The following is a 14,120-nucleotide window of genomic DNA, read 5'->3' on the forward strand; positions in this document are numbered from 1 at the left end:
TTTTAAATTTTTGACAACTTTCTTTCCCTTGTGAAATTTCGTGAATGTGGCAAATGGTATTTGTTTATAATTTATCGAATATTATTATAAATATTACACTGTGAATTTCTCAAGCGTCTTTAAGAGTTGTTTTACTAGGAAGATTACAAAAAGCTACCAAGATTAGTGCCAAAATGCAGGGCGTGAGCGCTCCTCGCGAGCAGCCTCCGCCAGTCATCAGTACCAGCTCCACAATCCTCAATATGAGGGAAAAGGAGAAATACATAGAAGATTTCGACTTTCCCTTTTGTGACGAGTCTTCCAAATATGAAAAAGTTGCTAAAATCGGCCAGGGAACGTTCGGAGAGGTGTTTAAAGCGCGTGCTAGAAACTCGTCGAAGAAATTTGTTGCTATGAAAAAAGTTCTGATGGATAATGAGAAGGAAGGTTTCCCGATCACGGCTTTGCGAGAAATAAAGATCCTACAGCTCCTAAAACACGAGAACGTCGTTAATTTGATAGAAATATGCAGAACAAAGGCCACATTGCATAATAAATATAGGTCGACATTTTACCTCGTTTTTGATTTCTGCGAACACGACTTAGCCGGCTTGTTATCAAATATGAATGTAAAATTTAGTTTAGGAGAGATTAAAAAGGTCATGCAGCAGTTGTTAAATGGTTTATATTACATACATAGCAATAAGATTTTACATAGAGACATGAAGGCTGCGAATGTGTTAATAACTAAGAATGGGACACTTAAACTGGCCGATTTCGGTCTAGCGAGAGCATTTAGTGTGGCCAAGTCTGGACAAGTCAATAAGTACACAAACAGAGTGGTCACATTGTGGTACAGGCCTCCAGAACTGCTTTTAGGTAAGTTTCATACATACTACTTAGCTAATCTTTAGATTGAGTCTACAGTTGCTGAATACCTAATTGATTACTTTCCTTAAGTCAATAGTCTCACCGCACTGACTGAAGTAAAGAACCCTAAATTTGGCAAAAAATAGTCATGGTCGCGAGTTCAAGCCTCCTCGGCACTCAATAGTGTTAATGATTCTGATTCGGAAATAAAAAGGGTCAATGATTATGTTTGCTAGGACGAACATTGTCTAACATTGTCTCTCTTGTAAATTATAGGAATTAATATTAATAAATATGTTTGTTGTGATGCAAAGTTAGCTCATAGCCTCATAATTAGTATTAGGTATAAGTACATATAATGAAAATTTGTGGTGTATTGTTATATAACATTTACATGTACATTCTTAGTTAAGTATCCCTAGCTAATACGAAAAATTTGCATGCTTTAAGTAAAATCATCATCATCCTCCTTGCATTATCCCAGCATTTGCCGCGGCACATGGGAGCCTGGGGTCCGCTTTAACAACTAATCCCAAGATTTGGCGTAGGCACTAGGCACTAGTTTTTACGAAAGCGACTGCCATCTGACCTTCGAAACCCGAAGGGTAAACTAGACCTTATTGGAATTAGTCCGGTTTCCTCACAATGTTTTCCTTCACCGAAAAGTGACTGGCAAATATCAAATGACATGCTTTAAGTAAAATGTAAGCACTTAATGTTACCTAGTGTTAAACTATGTCACTACATTTTGCAAATAAAAAATCTTTATCTTTAATTAAAAAAAAGGGTAAAAAAAATGTTTTTTCCTCAATATATGCATTTGCTGGAAGAGACAAACTGACAACAACATTTAAATGGCAGTTGGATTGCGTTTTATCTCTGTCGGCCCTTAATATGTGAAGTTTTTCAGGGGACCGTAATTATGGGCCTCCAGTGGACATGTGGGGTGCCGGCTGCATCATGGCCGAAATGTGGACAAGGTCACCCATCATGCAGGTATGTTGAAGATGTTTATATCAAACTCAGAACTAGTGTTAATTATAAGATGTAATGTTTTGAAAAGAAGTGGTCTGCCGAGTTTCTTGCCGGTCTCATAAAAAAAAAAAAAAAATTTAAACTGTTTATTTCTATAAATAATTACAAATAACATGTTTTTTCTTAACTACTAATCTTAACTAATAAAGATTTTTTGAGTTAAGGAGTCCTATCTTTTATGGCTAAGTAATTATACTAATGATTGCATGCATTTTTACATATTTATTTGAGGGTTAAGTATTCAATTAATTGGCGTCGTTAGACTGCCTTATCTTAAACAAAGTAGTGGATACCCCCCACCTAACTGAGAGGGACTGAAATCTTCTCGAGGCTGAGGCGCTTAGCTTTATTTGACGTTCATATGCGCATTGTAATATGCCTACTTGAAAAATAAATATTTCATTTTCATTTTTCATTTACCTCAAACAAGTTATTGTTGCAATAAGATGAAAAAATGTACACATATTTATGAACTTGACTGTAATGTATAGATAGTGTAATAATACAACCATCCTCAAATTTGAGTAGAGCTATAACCTAACCACAAAATCAAAATTTTGAAAAACCCCCGACATAGACAGTAGACCGATTTTCATGAAACATGGCTAAGAACACTCTACTACTACCTCAGCTTTCAGACAAAAAAAAAACTAAATCTAAATCGGTTCAACCGTTCGGGAGCTACGATGCCACGGACAGACACACAAACAGACAGACAAACAAACATACAGACGGACAAACAGACAGACAAACAGACACGTCGTTTTTACTTCGGGAGTTAAACACCAATTAACTTATTTTGGGTGGGTTCAACCATATAACCGTACCTACTTAGGAAATCAGTTCAAATTTTGCATTACAAATTAACCCACACTGTGTTAAAGAGGATTGCCATAGATGCAGATATTAACCTCCTAACTCTAATAAACAGGGCGCGACTGAGCAGCAGCAACTAATCCTGATCTCTCAACTGTGCGGCTCGTGTACTCCAGACGTCTGGCCCGGCGTTGAGGCCCTGGATCTTTATAACAAGATGGAACTGCCCAAAGGCCAGAAGAGGAAAGTTAAGGTATGTTGATACACAGGTAGAAACAGCCAAACCAGATACAAGTAGCACGTAAGTTTAGCGCTGAGTGAAATGTGGAGGGGATAGCTGCACATGGGGACGCATACACTTCGCCCCCTGTAATACCCTGAGATACCTGTTTTTGACTTCTGCGCAATAACGGTCTGCGCTAAACCTACGTGCCTCTACTTGTATGTGGCTTGTCATCAATGCCACAACAAAATGGATTTACCGAATGGTTCAATAGGTCAAAAAGGAAAAAGTTCAAAATCAGCAAGCGATTTATATCTCCCAGCTCTGGCTTGTGTCCTCCAGATGTGTAATATTACATTATTATTTAAATCTAAATCAGAAATGTGGCTTGTCATCAACGCCACAACAAAACGGATTTTCCGAACGGTTCAATAGGTCAAAAGAGGAAGGTTCAAATATTTTGAAAGTAAAGCAGAAACTGATTTTGATCTACCATTTCTGTTTCTCCTGTAGTACAGATGTCTGACTGAGATATGCGTGCAGGCATGGAAGCCCTAGATCTGTACAAGATCAAACTGCCTATAAAATTATGTATCTGTATTTATCTGTAATTTTGATACAGTTGTAATATTTTGCAAGTTTTTGACCTTACTGCAACAAACCTGTAATTCCTGTATTCTGGTAACAGGAAAGGCTAAAGCCGTACGTGAAGGACCCTTACGGCTGCGACCTGTTGGATAAGCTGCTGCAGCTAGACCCGGCAAAGAGGTGAGTTTAAATCTATTCAAAACATTCTTACCATATGGGCAGAGATGTACAAAATGGTTTTAAAAAAGCATTTAAATACAAAATGCAAAATACTTTTCAGATTTACTATTTCAAATGCAAAATACCAAATAGTTTTGAGTTTTGTATTTCAAATGCTAAATGAAAAATAGGTATTTTCAAAATACTTTTTGAAAATAAAATACCTTTTGACCAAATCTCAGATATTTTTATTTATTTTCGGTATTAATAATCATGAGAAATAGAGTCACAATGCCGAACAAAAACGTCTAATATCATGGCGCCTAATGAAAGTAATGAATGATATTTTGGTCATATTTATCAGTAGGCAATCAATAAATTATGTTATGTTATTTTATTTATTAATAACATAACAGAATGTATTGATCGCCTACTATTTCTAGGTATTATTATACATATTATACCTACTCACTTAAATAATGTAATAAAACTAGACTAACGAAAAGAGAGCCATGGCTCCATTTTGTTGAATGTGCATCTAGTTCTTATATTTCATACCTATATCACCTAAATGCTCTTTATTTATTTTCATTCTATAGCTTCGGATATTTACAATAGGAATAATAACTCAACACTTAAAAGTAGGTAGGTAATTAAATCAAAATCAGTCATTAGCACTCAGCACCAGCAGTCCAGTCCAGGGGCCCGTTCCTCGAAAGGTACAAACAAGCCTTGTATTACAAGTGCGCGAACTGTCAAATCGTATGGGTTGTCATGGAAACATTCTTGTAATACAAGGCTTGTACCTTTCGAGAAACGGGCCCCTGCAAACAATAAATCCGTTAAATCGTCGGCGTCTGTGGCGATGGCGTCGCTTTCCATAGATAATATTCGTTTTCGTTTGACATTGACAGTGTCAAATTGACTCTAGTCAGTCAGTCTATCGTCAAATTCGGCAATACAACCGTCATTTGTTCACATTTTGTTTGACTGGTAATGTTGGCTAAACTTAATTTAATCATAAAGTATTTTGCATTTTGAAAATGCAAAATAAATCTCAAAAAGTATTTCAAATAAAATACAAAATGGTTTTTACTAAAAGGCATTTAAATGCAAAATACAAAATAGGTATTTTGCATTTTGTATTTGCATTTTAAATAGTATTATTTCAAATAAATCGCATCTCTGCATATGGGGTTCAATGCACTTACTCTTACTCAATGGAATTATTGCTATAGGTGTAAATAGATTGAATAATCTATTTACCGCGATAAAATATTGCACTCTGCTAGTTTGCATTAATAGTATTTTGTGCAACCGGTTAAAAGTGGTCAAAAAAGGCAAGCGCTGTGAGTAACAATTTGAGGCGAAGCCGAAAATTATTAATACAGACGCCACGAGTATTTTTGGACTCAGTTAAACACCGTTGTATGTACAATACAACAATTTTTGCACTAGTTTACTCTTTCTTAGTTTTCTAGAATAACTTTCGTAAAATTCACAGATCCAGGAAACAGTGTGAATTTTACGAAAGTTTTTTCCTTCACTCAACCCTGTCGCTTGCACTTTCCCAAGCCGATTTCCTCATTTTTAACCCCCGTCGCAAAAATGACGGGGTGTTATAAGTTTGACGTGTCTGTCTGCGTGTTTGTCTGTCTGTGGCATCGTAGCTCCTGAACGGATGAACCGATTTAGATTTAATTTTTTTGTTTGAAAGGTGAGTTAGTCAGGAGTGTTCTTAGCCATTTTTCATGAAAGTTGGTCCACTATGTGGGAAGTTTTTCTAAATTTTATTTTTTCGTGAAAGTGGACGCCCCTATTGACCTTGAAATTGTATCATCAGGTACGACGCCGATACCGCTCTAAACCACGACTTCTTCTGGACGGACCCAATGCCGTGTGAGTTGGCGAACATGCTCGCCCAACATACGCAGAGCATGTTCGAGTATTTAGCGCCGCCGCGGCGGCCTGGGCACCTGCGGCACCATCATCACGTGGCCGGCGCCGCGCCCAAGCCGCCACCCGCCCAAGATTCCGGTTACCAGGATCGTGTCTTTTGAGCATGGATTGAGAATTTTTTTTAATGATAAAAAAAAAAATAACTGCCTACTGTTTTGTAAATAAGGGTGCCTTTCCGAAATGAGCAACGTCACAGTATAAAACCAGTAATAACTCTTCTAACAAATTTTGCGCCGCGTGGTTTGACCTTGAGTAGCGCTCGCACGCAGCGAAGTGCAGCGAGTACATGTACACTAGTCAGTACGGGACGCGCTGCCGTGTAGCGCGCGGCGCGTATCTCACGCTGCTCCTCAAAGTTAAAACGCAGTAAGTCTATATGCATTCCATACATACTTACTACAATTTTCTTTTCATTGACAGACGAAGATACAAGTTTTTAAAAAGTAGTGACGAAATACCGATCGCGTCGCCGCTGCCGGAGATTAACTACTGAATCGTCCTTATACTGTGGCTAGGTGCCGTGGATGTGTTAGATCCACCAATCATGTTCATTGTACTACAAATCATAGCGCTGGTTGTAACGCGTTCGACTAATCTGATTGTAAACAAACTCATCCACTAGCACATCTCTAGTGGAAAGGCACCCTAACTCCGACACTTATGAGTTAGTTGTATTTTAATTTTGACAGCAAATATAGTTAGATATTGTATTTTGATTTTAAAGAGTCAAAATGTCTTTAATTTTTTTATGGCAACAAATATCATCTGACATTATGATTCTCAATCTTTAAAATAATAAAATTGTGCTAAAATATTGATATTTTATATAAATAGATATGACGGCGATTTTAAAAGAGGAGTATTGTTCAAAAGCATTATTTTAGTTTTCATGATTGTAATAATTTGACTTATTAGAAATAGGCGAAGTCAAAACTTGTTATCGTTTAAGGTTCCTATTAAACCATTTTTCTGCATTTTTTTTTTAAAGTTTAACCAGATACTTGTACTGATTATTGTTATGATATGAGTATGACAGTGCCCTCGTCCTGCCCACCAAATACAGTTTGAGCCATTGAAATTTAAACCAAATGATTAAATAAATAGGGTAAATTTTCCTTTGTATCACGATTTAGGTAAAACAAAAAAGTAGGTATTTTTGCCGACCCAGGCTTTTAATATAAAATCAAACAATTTAATAATGTGCTTTACTCCTTTATAAATCACATTGGGCAGGACGAGGGTACAGTACAGTACCTAAACCATGTATGTATATAAATATGTACCTACGTCTTGTTCAGAACGAAGTGCTTAATTTGTGTAAATATAAATATGAAAATAAACATTTTTCTACGTAATTTAGACTTTTACTTACATTTGCTAGCGGAAACCAACCTACACAGTGTACATAAGTTACAAATCTTTGGCTAGGCTTAGTTTACACATCTCACGTTAGATGGCGCTGTTTGCTGTAGCGAAAATCCTGAATCGCGCTATAAAGATTTTTCCTGGGATGATGACATTGATGACCCCAAACGTTATTTAGTTTGTGAAGTCAACAATAGATGGCGCTGTTCCGTGTAATAAAAATCCTGAATCGCGCTATTAAAAATTTTCCTGGAATTATGGCTTCAAAAGTCGTAATATGTAGAGGAAGGTGACTATGACTAGCGTGACTTAGGGCCCATTTAGATTAGACTCGCATACGAGTTTTATTACATTGCGGTATTTGATGGCTGTGCAAAATTGTATGTAACCTCAAAAGGCCGCAATGTAACTAAAATCGCATGCGAATTCGCACGTCGTAAATCAGGCCTTACTGTGATAATAAATGAAACAAAAGTAATGTATGCAAATTTTTTTTTCTATAAGTATTTCTGGTCGTTTTACAAAAGATGCAAAAAAGGTGTTACAACAATCAGTAGGTATACTTGATTATTTATTTTATATTTCTTTCATAGGTATCTTTCTTTATATTTGGTCAGTTTTGAGACCCTGCAGGGCTCTGTAATTATCTATTGTCACATATTACTATGTGGGTAGATTTGTATGTAGGGTAGGCGGTAACGGCATGCAAGCGAAAATAATAAATCAGTCTAATCAGCTGAGGTGGTTTCATTGTGTGTTCCCTAATACTTTACATGGCGCAGTCGGTAGGATTCGAACCTACGCTCCCAAAGGGAATCTGATTTCCAATCAGACAGTTATCGTTTAGCCATTATGGACGAATTCCTTTCTAATCTTTCGAGCTATAGCTTTCAAACCCGCATAATAAATCGGCAGGACAGTGTGCAAAAGATCCTCTGGATACGTAAATTCGTACCCTTTGGTAATCTCCAAAGTATACGCATATGGAATTTTTCGGACGCCATAAGCATAGTCATCGCTGCTTCCGGAACTCTCGTACCATTGGCCACTGCTCATGACCTTGAACGGCTGCCCACCAGCCTTCACTACAGCCTTAGAATAAAGTTTGGCGAGACTACGAAATTTCTTCGACATAGGGCTATGTTTTTTCGTATAACCCCATGGATAAACGAAATACTCCCGTAAGAATGTATATCTATAAACAGTTTTATTCGTTTCTCGTATTCCTTCATTACTTTACGTATTAATCGGGTTTCGATCTCGGAAAATGCCTTTTCGCCGGCGTATGTTTCGTAATCGCACGGGTCGAAGGAAGCGCCGCTGACACCCCACTTGTAGCCGAAGTTTCGGTTCATATCTGCACCGAAACAGGTCTTGTTAAACGTTTTCGATCTTGTTTTTCTCCAGAGACGGTTCTGTGAAACAGAAAGTAGACTTTTAAGCTTACAGAGTATCTCTATTCGAAAAATTAAAACCGAAAGCTTGTCGGGCAGAGCTTCGTTTTCGGTCTCCTGTTTTGGCACTTATCTTACTAAGTATTATTCTGTCAGCTATAGAAAAAGTTTAGTCGCTCCAGGCTTTCAGCTTCGTAAGGTACCTTGATTTGAAAGTTGCTGGGTTATAAGATCTGGGAAATACAGACGCCGACAAGGAATTCCACTCCTTGGCAGCGCGTATAAGAAAAGAAGCACCAAGTGAGGGTGGAAACCAGCCGTGCGTCCCAAAATCCGATAGTAGAATGGGAACGGTGGAATAAGCTCGTGTAGCTCTTGTGTTTGATTAAGTTTATCATTTGACAAATACTTCCTGAATATAATATTAGCAAGGATTCTCACATTAGGTTTGGATCTCGAGAACTCATACCCATCAGGGTTGGCCACGGGCAGTATGTACCAGTCTAAGCCCTTAACCTCCTTAGGTTTCTGTCCCTCCTGTAGCGCTTTGACCAGCTGATCTGCTATGTACATCGCAAACGCCGGCCCTGCCCACTCTCGTGCGTGAACACCTGGAAAATTACACTTCATAAAGAACGTTCTATACTTCCCTAGAGTGCAGAAGAAATAATAGCTCTCATAAAGTTCTTCTTACGTTTAATACGCGGCCAAATTACTAACCCTATCATGCTATCTCTGATTTCATTAAAAGTTCGCCCTATCACTGGCATAGAACTCCGCCCCGTCGACAAACTCTATTCGCTATCCCTACAGCACGAACTCATGCCCTATCACACTCTCCGCTACACCATGCATTAACTTTTCTAAATGAAATACTGGCCAGTGACAGCAATCTGGACATGTTTTACAGCACGGAATCGCAATTCCTTTCGATTAGCAGCCGATACCTGGCAGCTAAGAGAGCGCACACACGGGCAACTGTTGCCGGCGACTTTTTTGTCGCGACCATGGCCTAGTATGAAAGTGCTCACACGAGGCGACGCAACTTTCATACAAATACGAAAGTCGCCGAGCAACTGTTGCCTCCGTGTGCGCGTTCCCTACGACTCCAAGTTCCATTAGCTACTGATTATTAATCAATCATAAGACCATAAGTTTGTACCTCTAAAACTACCATCCTATTAATATGTATAGCCCGTCTGTTAGTGTTAATTTTGTGGAATTTATAAATAAAGAAATATAGTCTGTATGTAGTTATGTTTAATAGGAGGAGGAGGAGGAAGTTGAATATTACTAACGAGAGCTAGTTAAATCGAGTTAGTAATAGGTATTCATACTCCCCGAGTTACACACAATGTTTTTCATCACACTCGCAATGTAAAAAATATGTAAATAGATGTAAAAAAAAGTTAGGTACGATACGAGAAATTTCATTATTCCCTTGGGAGAACGATTTTTCTATAACTCACGCTCCATCTGCGTGCAATAGCACATTTAAAGTGCGGGTGTGATGAAAAGGTTTTTTTTTATTATGGGCTGATCGGCGATTGACCCTAGTTGCACCTGATGGAAAGTGAAGACAGAGTCACTAAGATGGAGCTCACCGATTCAGTAACAGCCTAGGTTCTTTAAACCGACAAATGTAACTACGCGGACTTGTCTTTTAATGTAGACTTCGGCGAAATGAGCTAGATATAGTTTGTCTTCTATAGAGGACTAAGGCGATTAAAGGCAGCCTTTACTAATAAATTAGATTATTAAACTTGTCATAACCATTGTTAAATCCTTAGGAAATATATTAAGGGTGTGGGTATGAGTTTTACCTGAATTTAGAAATATTATTGGGTTCCCGGCCGCGTGGTTAGATGAAATCTTCATCAGAACCATGACTCGGCCTTCATAACTCTTTCCAATATTCTGTAGTTTCACATAGTCACTAGATTTTAAAAGTTGTTTTAAGTGGTGTGATATCTACAATTTGAGTAAAATTTAACATTTCACATCAAAAATGGATAAACACTTATGCAACTGTGAGCTCCGCTACTCTGTAATCATCACTAAATAAATAAATATTATAAAATGACTGAGTCCTGGGGGCCGATTTTTGAACCTCACGGCATTCGAATTCAGAAAATTGTCACTGAAAATAGTAGGCAATTCACCGTTTCCATCCGGTATTTTAGTGACAGTGAGACTCAAAAATCGCCCCCTGTGCTGAGTCCTAAATGTCCTAATATGGTAAGTTCAAGGTGGCTTGTGTTATCTTAGCCAAACAGAAAGTAGCGAAAGTGCAAGGTAAGTACTAAGTAGGTATTCATTTTCTAAAAATATTTTCATAATACAGCATAAAATACAATTTAGTCATCTTTTTAAGTCTGTGTTTAACATTTTTTACGTACCTATACGTATAATACTTACAGCTGCGTAGGAATTATATTTGAAGTTTTTAAATTTATCATTTTTGCTTAACATTGCTACTTGATATCCGAAATTTCTGAAAAATAGTCACATCATAGGTAGGTACTTATAATGAAATATCTTATGAAACATAAAAACGCAAAGATACTTAATATAAAACAGAGAGATGCCAACCTGCCATAATGATCAACATGTTTAACACCCATTCCTCTCGACTTGGCGAATTTTTCAACATATTTTCGATACTTCAAGGGGACCAACAAATCAGTCGTGTCGTTTATACCATGGCTGTATTTGAATATGTCCACGTTATCCAAATTAGTTAGCTTCTTCAAAGTTTTGAGCTGATGGTGGTCGTATGGCGTGATTTTTATGAGGGAGTAACTAAAAGATAGAAAACATACACGAAATAAGTTTTGCAACAACTGATAACATATTTTTTTTGGATCTAAGGTATAAGTATATTACTTCCATGGACATCAATATGCGGAGAAAACGATTAATTCGTTTGGAATGAAAGTTGTCTTCTCTAGACGACGCCGACTATTTCAAAAATTTTAAATAAGTATTTTTTTAGATATTACTTACAAACTTATATCTAATTTACATAAGAAAACAAAGGTGCAAAATTTGAGTTTCTATTTACGTAACTACTTACAAAAACTTTAAACGTAGGTATAATTTGAAAAATATATCAGATTATTGTGATATTTGTAAAATATACGTGATTATTAAATTGGTCTATACTCTTATAATACGTATAATAAAATTAATTAACTCGGAAACAGCTTACACTCACTTTATATATTTATTTCTCCCATTTACTTGCACAAGGATATCTGCAATTTAAGAAATGCGTTGCAGGTATAAATAAAACAAATCCTGTTTAAAAGCAATGTAAAAAGTGCACGATAACCTATTGAACTATACTTACTGAATATAATTACTATCAAAATGGTCATTTTGAAATCGAATTTATAATTTTGAATTTAAAAATAAATATTTAATATGCTCTAAAGGGAAATTGCCACGACGCATGGTTATGCTTAAAATATTCATCTACAGTGGAAGAAAAACTTACTTATAATGTGCATATAATTAAGGGATCATCCATAAATTACGTCACACTAAAAATCGTGATTTTTGACCCCTCCCCCCCTCCTTGTCACAGCTGGTCACATTTGTAGGACTCCCCCCTCCCTAGTGTGACGTCACATACATATTTTGCAAATTTACACGTAGAAATTATTGAATGAAAACAGCGGGTAGAAATCAATCTTATTTCCATTTATGTACTTAAATTATTCTTCACTCCACCAACAGTTTCATTTTATCTACAAGAGTGCAAAGTAATTTCATAGAAATTTTAACTTGATGTCCACAACTAGCTGTGGCTGGTAGAATAATCGTTTAAATGATGATTTAACTCTTAAATGTTAAAAAAATATGAATCAAACTACATAGTCTGATGTTTTGCAGTTAATATTTTCCACATGTTGGTGTGTGAGAGATAAATTTATTTAACCTACGTGCCTTGAAACCCCTGCAACGCTCAAGATTCCACATTCTGAATCGGTCGACAAAACAATTGGTATCTTTTATTTATAACCAGATGCAAAGTCGAGTATAGGTGGTATTCTAGGCCATTTACAACATTTTTAGCTATACATGGCTTAGACAAATTTTAGTTTTTTTTTCGACCTAAGTAATGGCTGTCGATACCTTTGGGTTCAATTGGCGTAAAGGACAAAATGCAGGTTTTCAGGAGAAGCAAAAAACAACTTTTTTTTTAGAAAAATCTTTATATCTGTTTTGTTTTTTGACCTATATTTGTGACGTATATAGAAAAATATGTAGATTTTTAGTATCCTTAACCTAGTGTAGCATCTGTAGTGATAAACTAAACGGTTTAGAAGTTAGATGGTTGTAAAGGACATGTCAAAATGCTATGAACGTCCTTTACACCCACGATTTTTTGAACAATTAGAGTTGATAGGGTCGTAAATGACGGTCTTAGATGATTTTTATACAAATTCGGGGCGTAAATGTAACCGTAATGGTACTAACGGCATCTGTTTTTAGCTTAGTTTACAATGGGGGATGTCTGAAAATTTTAAAATCGCCTGATATTTTTTCTGGTGATAGGAATAACCATTTCTAATTACAGAAAAAAGTTACAGATTTTTTGGTAGCACCATACATTTTATAAAAATAAAAACGTGTTGCTTGACTGCGCGTACGACCCACTTCGGCTGTTATGAGATTTGTCTTAGTCTTTAAAAAAATTCCTTTTTGAATCTGTGCAGGCCACAGACACTGACAGTTGATTGTCAGCTTGACATTTTTCTCGGAGAATTCATAACCATATCTGGTGAACTATTTATTACTGTTTTCGACTCATTTTCTCTCCCTGGCCTCTGATTTTGCCTCCTTATACGACTACCTTCGCTCTCGAACCCCGGACGTTGATTTTACTGGCTTAAAATGACGACCTTTGATATTAACCTCTGGACCTGATTCTGCTTGCATTAACGAAGACGTTTGCTTTTAAACACTGGACCTGATCCTGCTGAACTGTTTACGATCCGTTTTGCCTCCCTGACTTCTGATTTTGCTTGATATAAGGACGATCATCGCTTTTAAGTTCCGACACTATTTGTTATAATGAATACAAGTACATAAACACGATATAAGGATCCCAAAACAAGCTTTATACCAACTTGTTCTAAAACCAACCAGAAAAACCCAGATTTAAAATTGTTCATATTAAGAAAGGAGCTGAAGGAAAGTTGGGGTGTCAATAGGTTGGCAGGAACTGCCCAACCAGAGTGCGATTTTGCTGTGAAGACCACCTGAGTGTAAGATACCGTGTCTTGTTTACCAACCTTAAAATGCAGTTACACGCTGGCAATAATATCATAAAAAAGAAAGCCATAAATATCTGACACGGTGGCATTTTATAAAATGTGTATTTTTTGGATAGACCAATAGGAAAAATATGGTAAAATACATTTTTTTTTATAATTTGCAATGTCCTATAATAAAATACAATTGATTTATTTTATTGTGTTGTTTTATTTTACTTCTGAGTTGTATGTGTCATGTGTGTCAGTTGTGTCAAGTTACTATCAAATTCAGTCGGCTATGGCTTTCCATATTCTTCTATCTTAAACCCTCCATACTGTTAAAGCATGATTAACAGCACTATAGTAGATTGTGTTACGAGGGAGCAAAATTGCATATTTATAGCGAGGATATAAATTGAATTGTGAACGAAGTGAAGTATTCTATATGTAATTGAATACTGAGTGTAG

General features: G+C 36.6%; 2 protein-coding genes across 2 annotated transcripts; one reads left to right on the forward strand and one right to left on the reverse strand.

Annotated features, from left to right (window-relative positions):
• Window positions 1–46: 46 nt before the first annotated feature.
• LOC125239807 (cyclin-dependent kinase 9) lies at window positions 47–6,307 on the forward strand. The gene is made up of 5 exons (XM_048147503.1): window positions 47–858; window positions 1,760–1,845; window positions 2,816–2,953; window positions 3,612–3,691; window positions 5,514–6,307. The coding sequence occupies exons 1-5, from the start codon at window positions 174–176 to the stop codon at window positions 5,728–5,730; spliced, it is 1,206 nt and encodes a 401-aa protein (XP_048003460.1). The 5' UTR covers window positions 47–173; the 3' UTR covers window positions 5,731–6,307.
• Window positions 6,308–7,368: 1,061 nt separating this feature from the next.
• LOC125239806 (carboxypeptidase B-like) lies at window positions 7,369–11,881 on the reverse strand. Its single transcript, XM_048147502.1, is given in 8 exon segments — window positions 7,369–8,172; window positions 8,175–8,409; window positions 8,830–8,999; window positions 10,212–10,359; window positions 10,807–10,882; window positions 10,981–11,190; window positions 11,606–11,645; window positions 11,741–11,881. Coding segments are annotated over 8 exon segments (1,242 nt in total). The 5' UTR covers window positions 11,769–11,881; the 3' UTR covers window positions 7,369–7,837.
• Window positions 11,882–14,120: the final 2,239 nt, after the last annotated feature.

This window comes from Leguminivora glycinivorella, chromosome 26 (genome assembly GCF_023078275.1).
Source record: "Leguminivora glycinivorella isolate SPB_JAAS2020 chromosome 26, LegGlyc_1.1, whole genome shotgun sequence".
In the NCBI taxonomy this organism is placed as follows: Eukaryota; Metazoa; Arthropoda; class Insecta; order Lepidoptera; family Tortricidae; genus Leguminivora; species Leguminivora glycinivorella.

Excerpts from the sequence above, each read along its gene's own strand:
- LOC125239807 (XM_048147503.1), top strand. The coding sequence starts at position 174 with ATGCAGGGCGTGAGCGCTCCTCGCGAGCAGCCTCCGCCAGTCATCAGT. Across the intron at positions 859-1,759 it reads GCCTCCAGAACTGCTTTTAG|GGGACCGTAATTATGGGCCT; the intron begins GTAAGTTTCATA and ends GAAGTTTTTCAG. Across the intron at positions 2,954-3,611 it reads GCCAGAAGAGGAAAGTTAAG|GAAAGGCTAAAGCCGTACGT; the intron begins GTATGTTGATAC and ends TTCTGGTAACAG.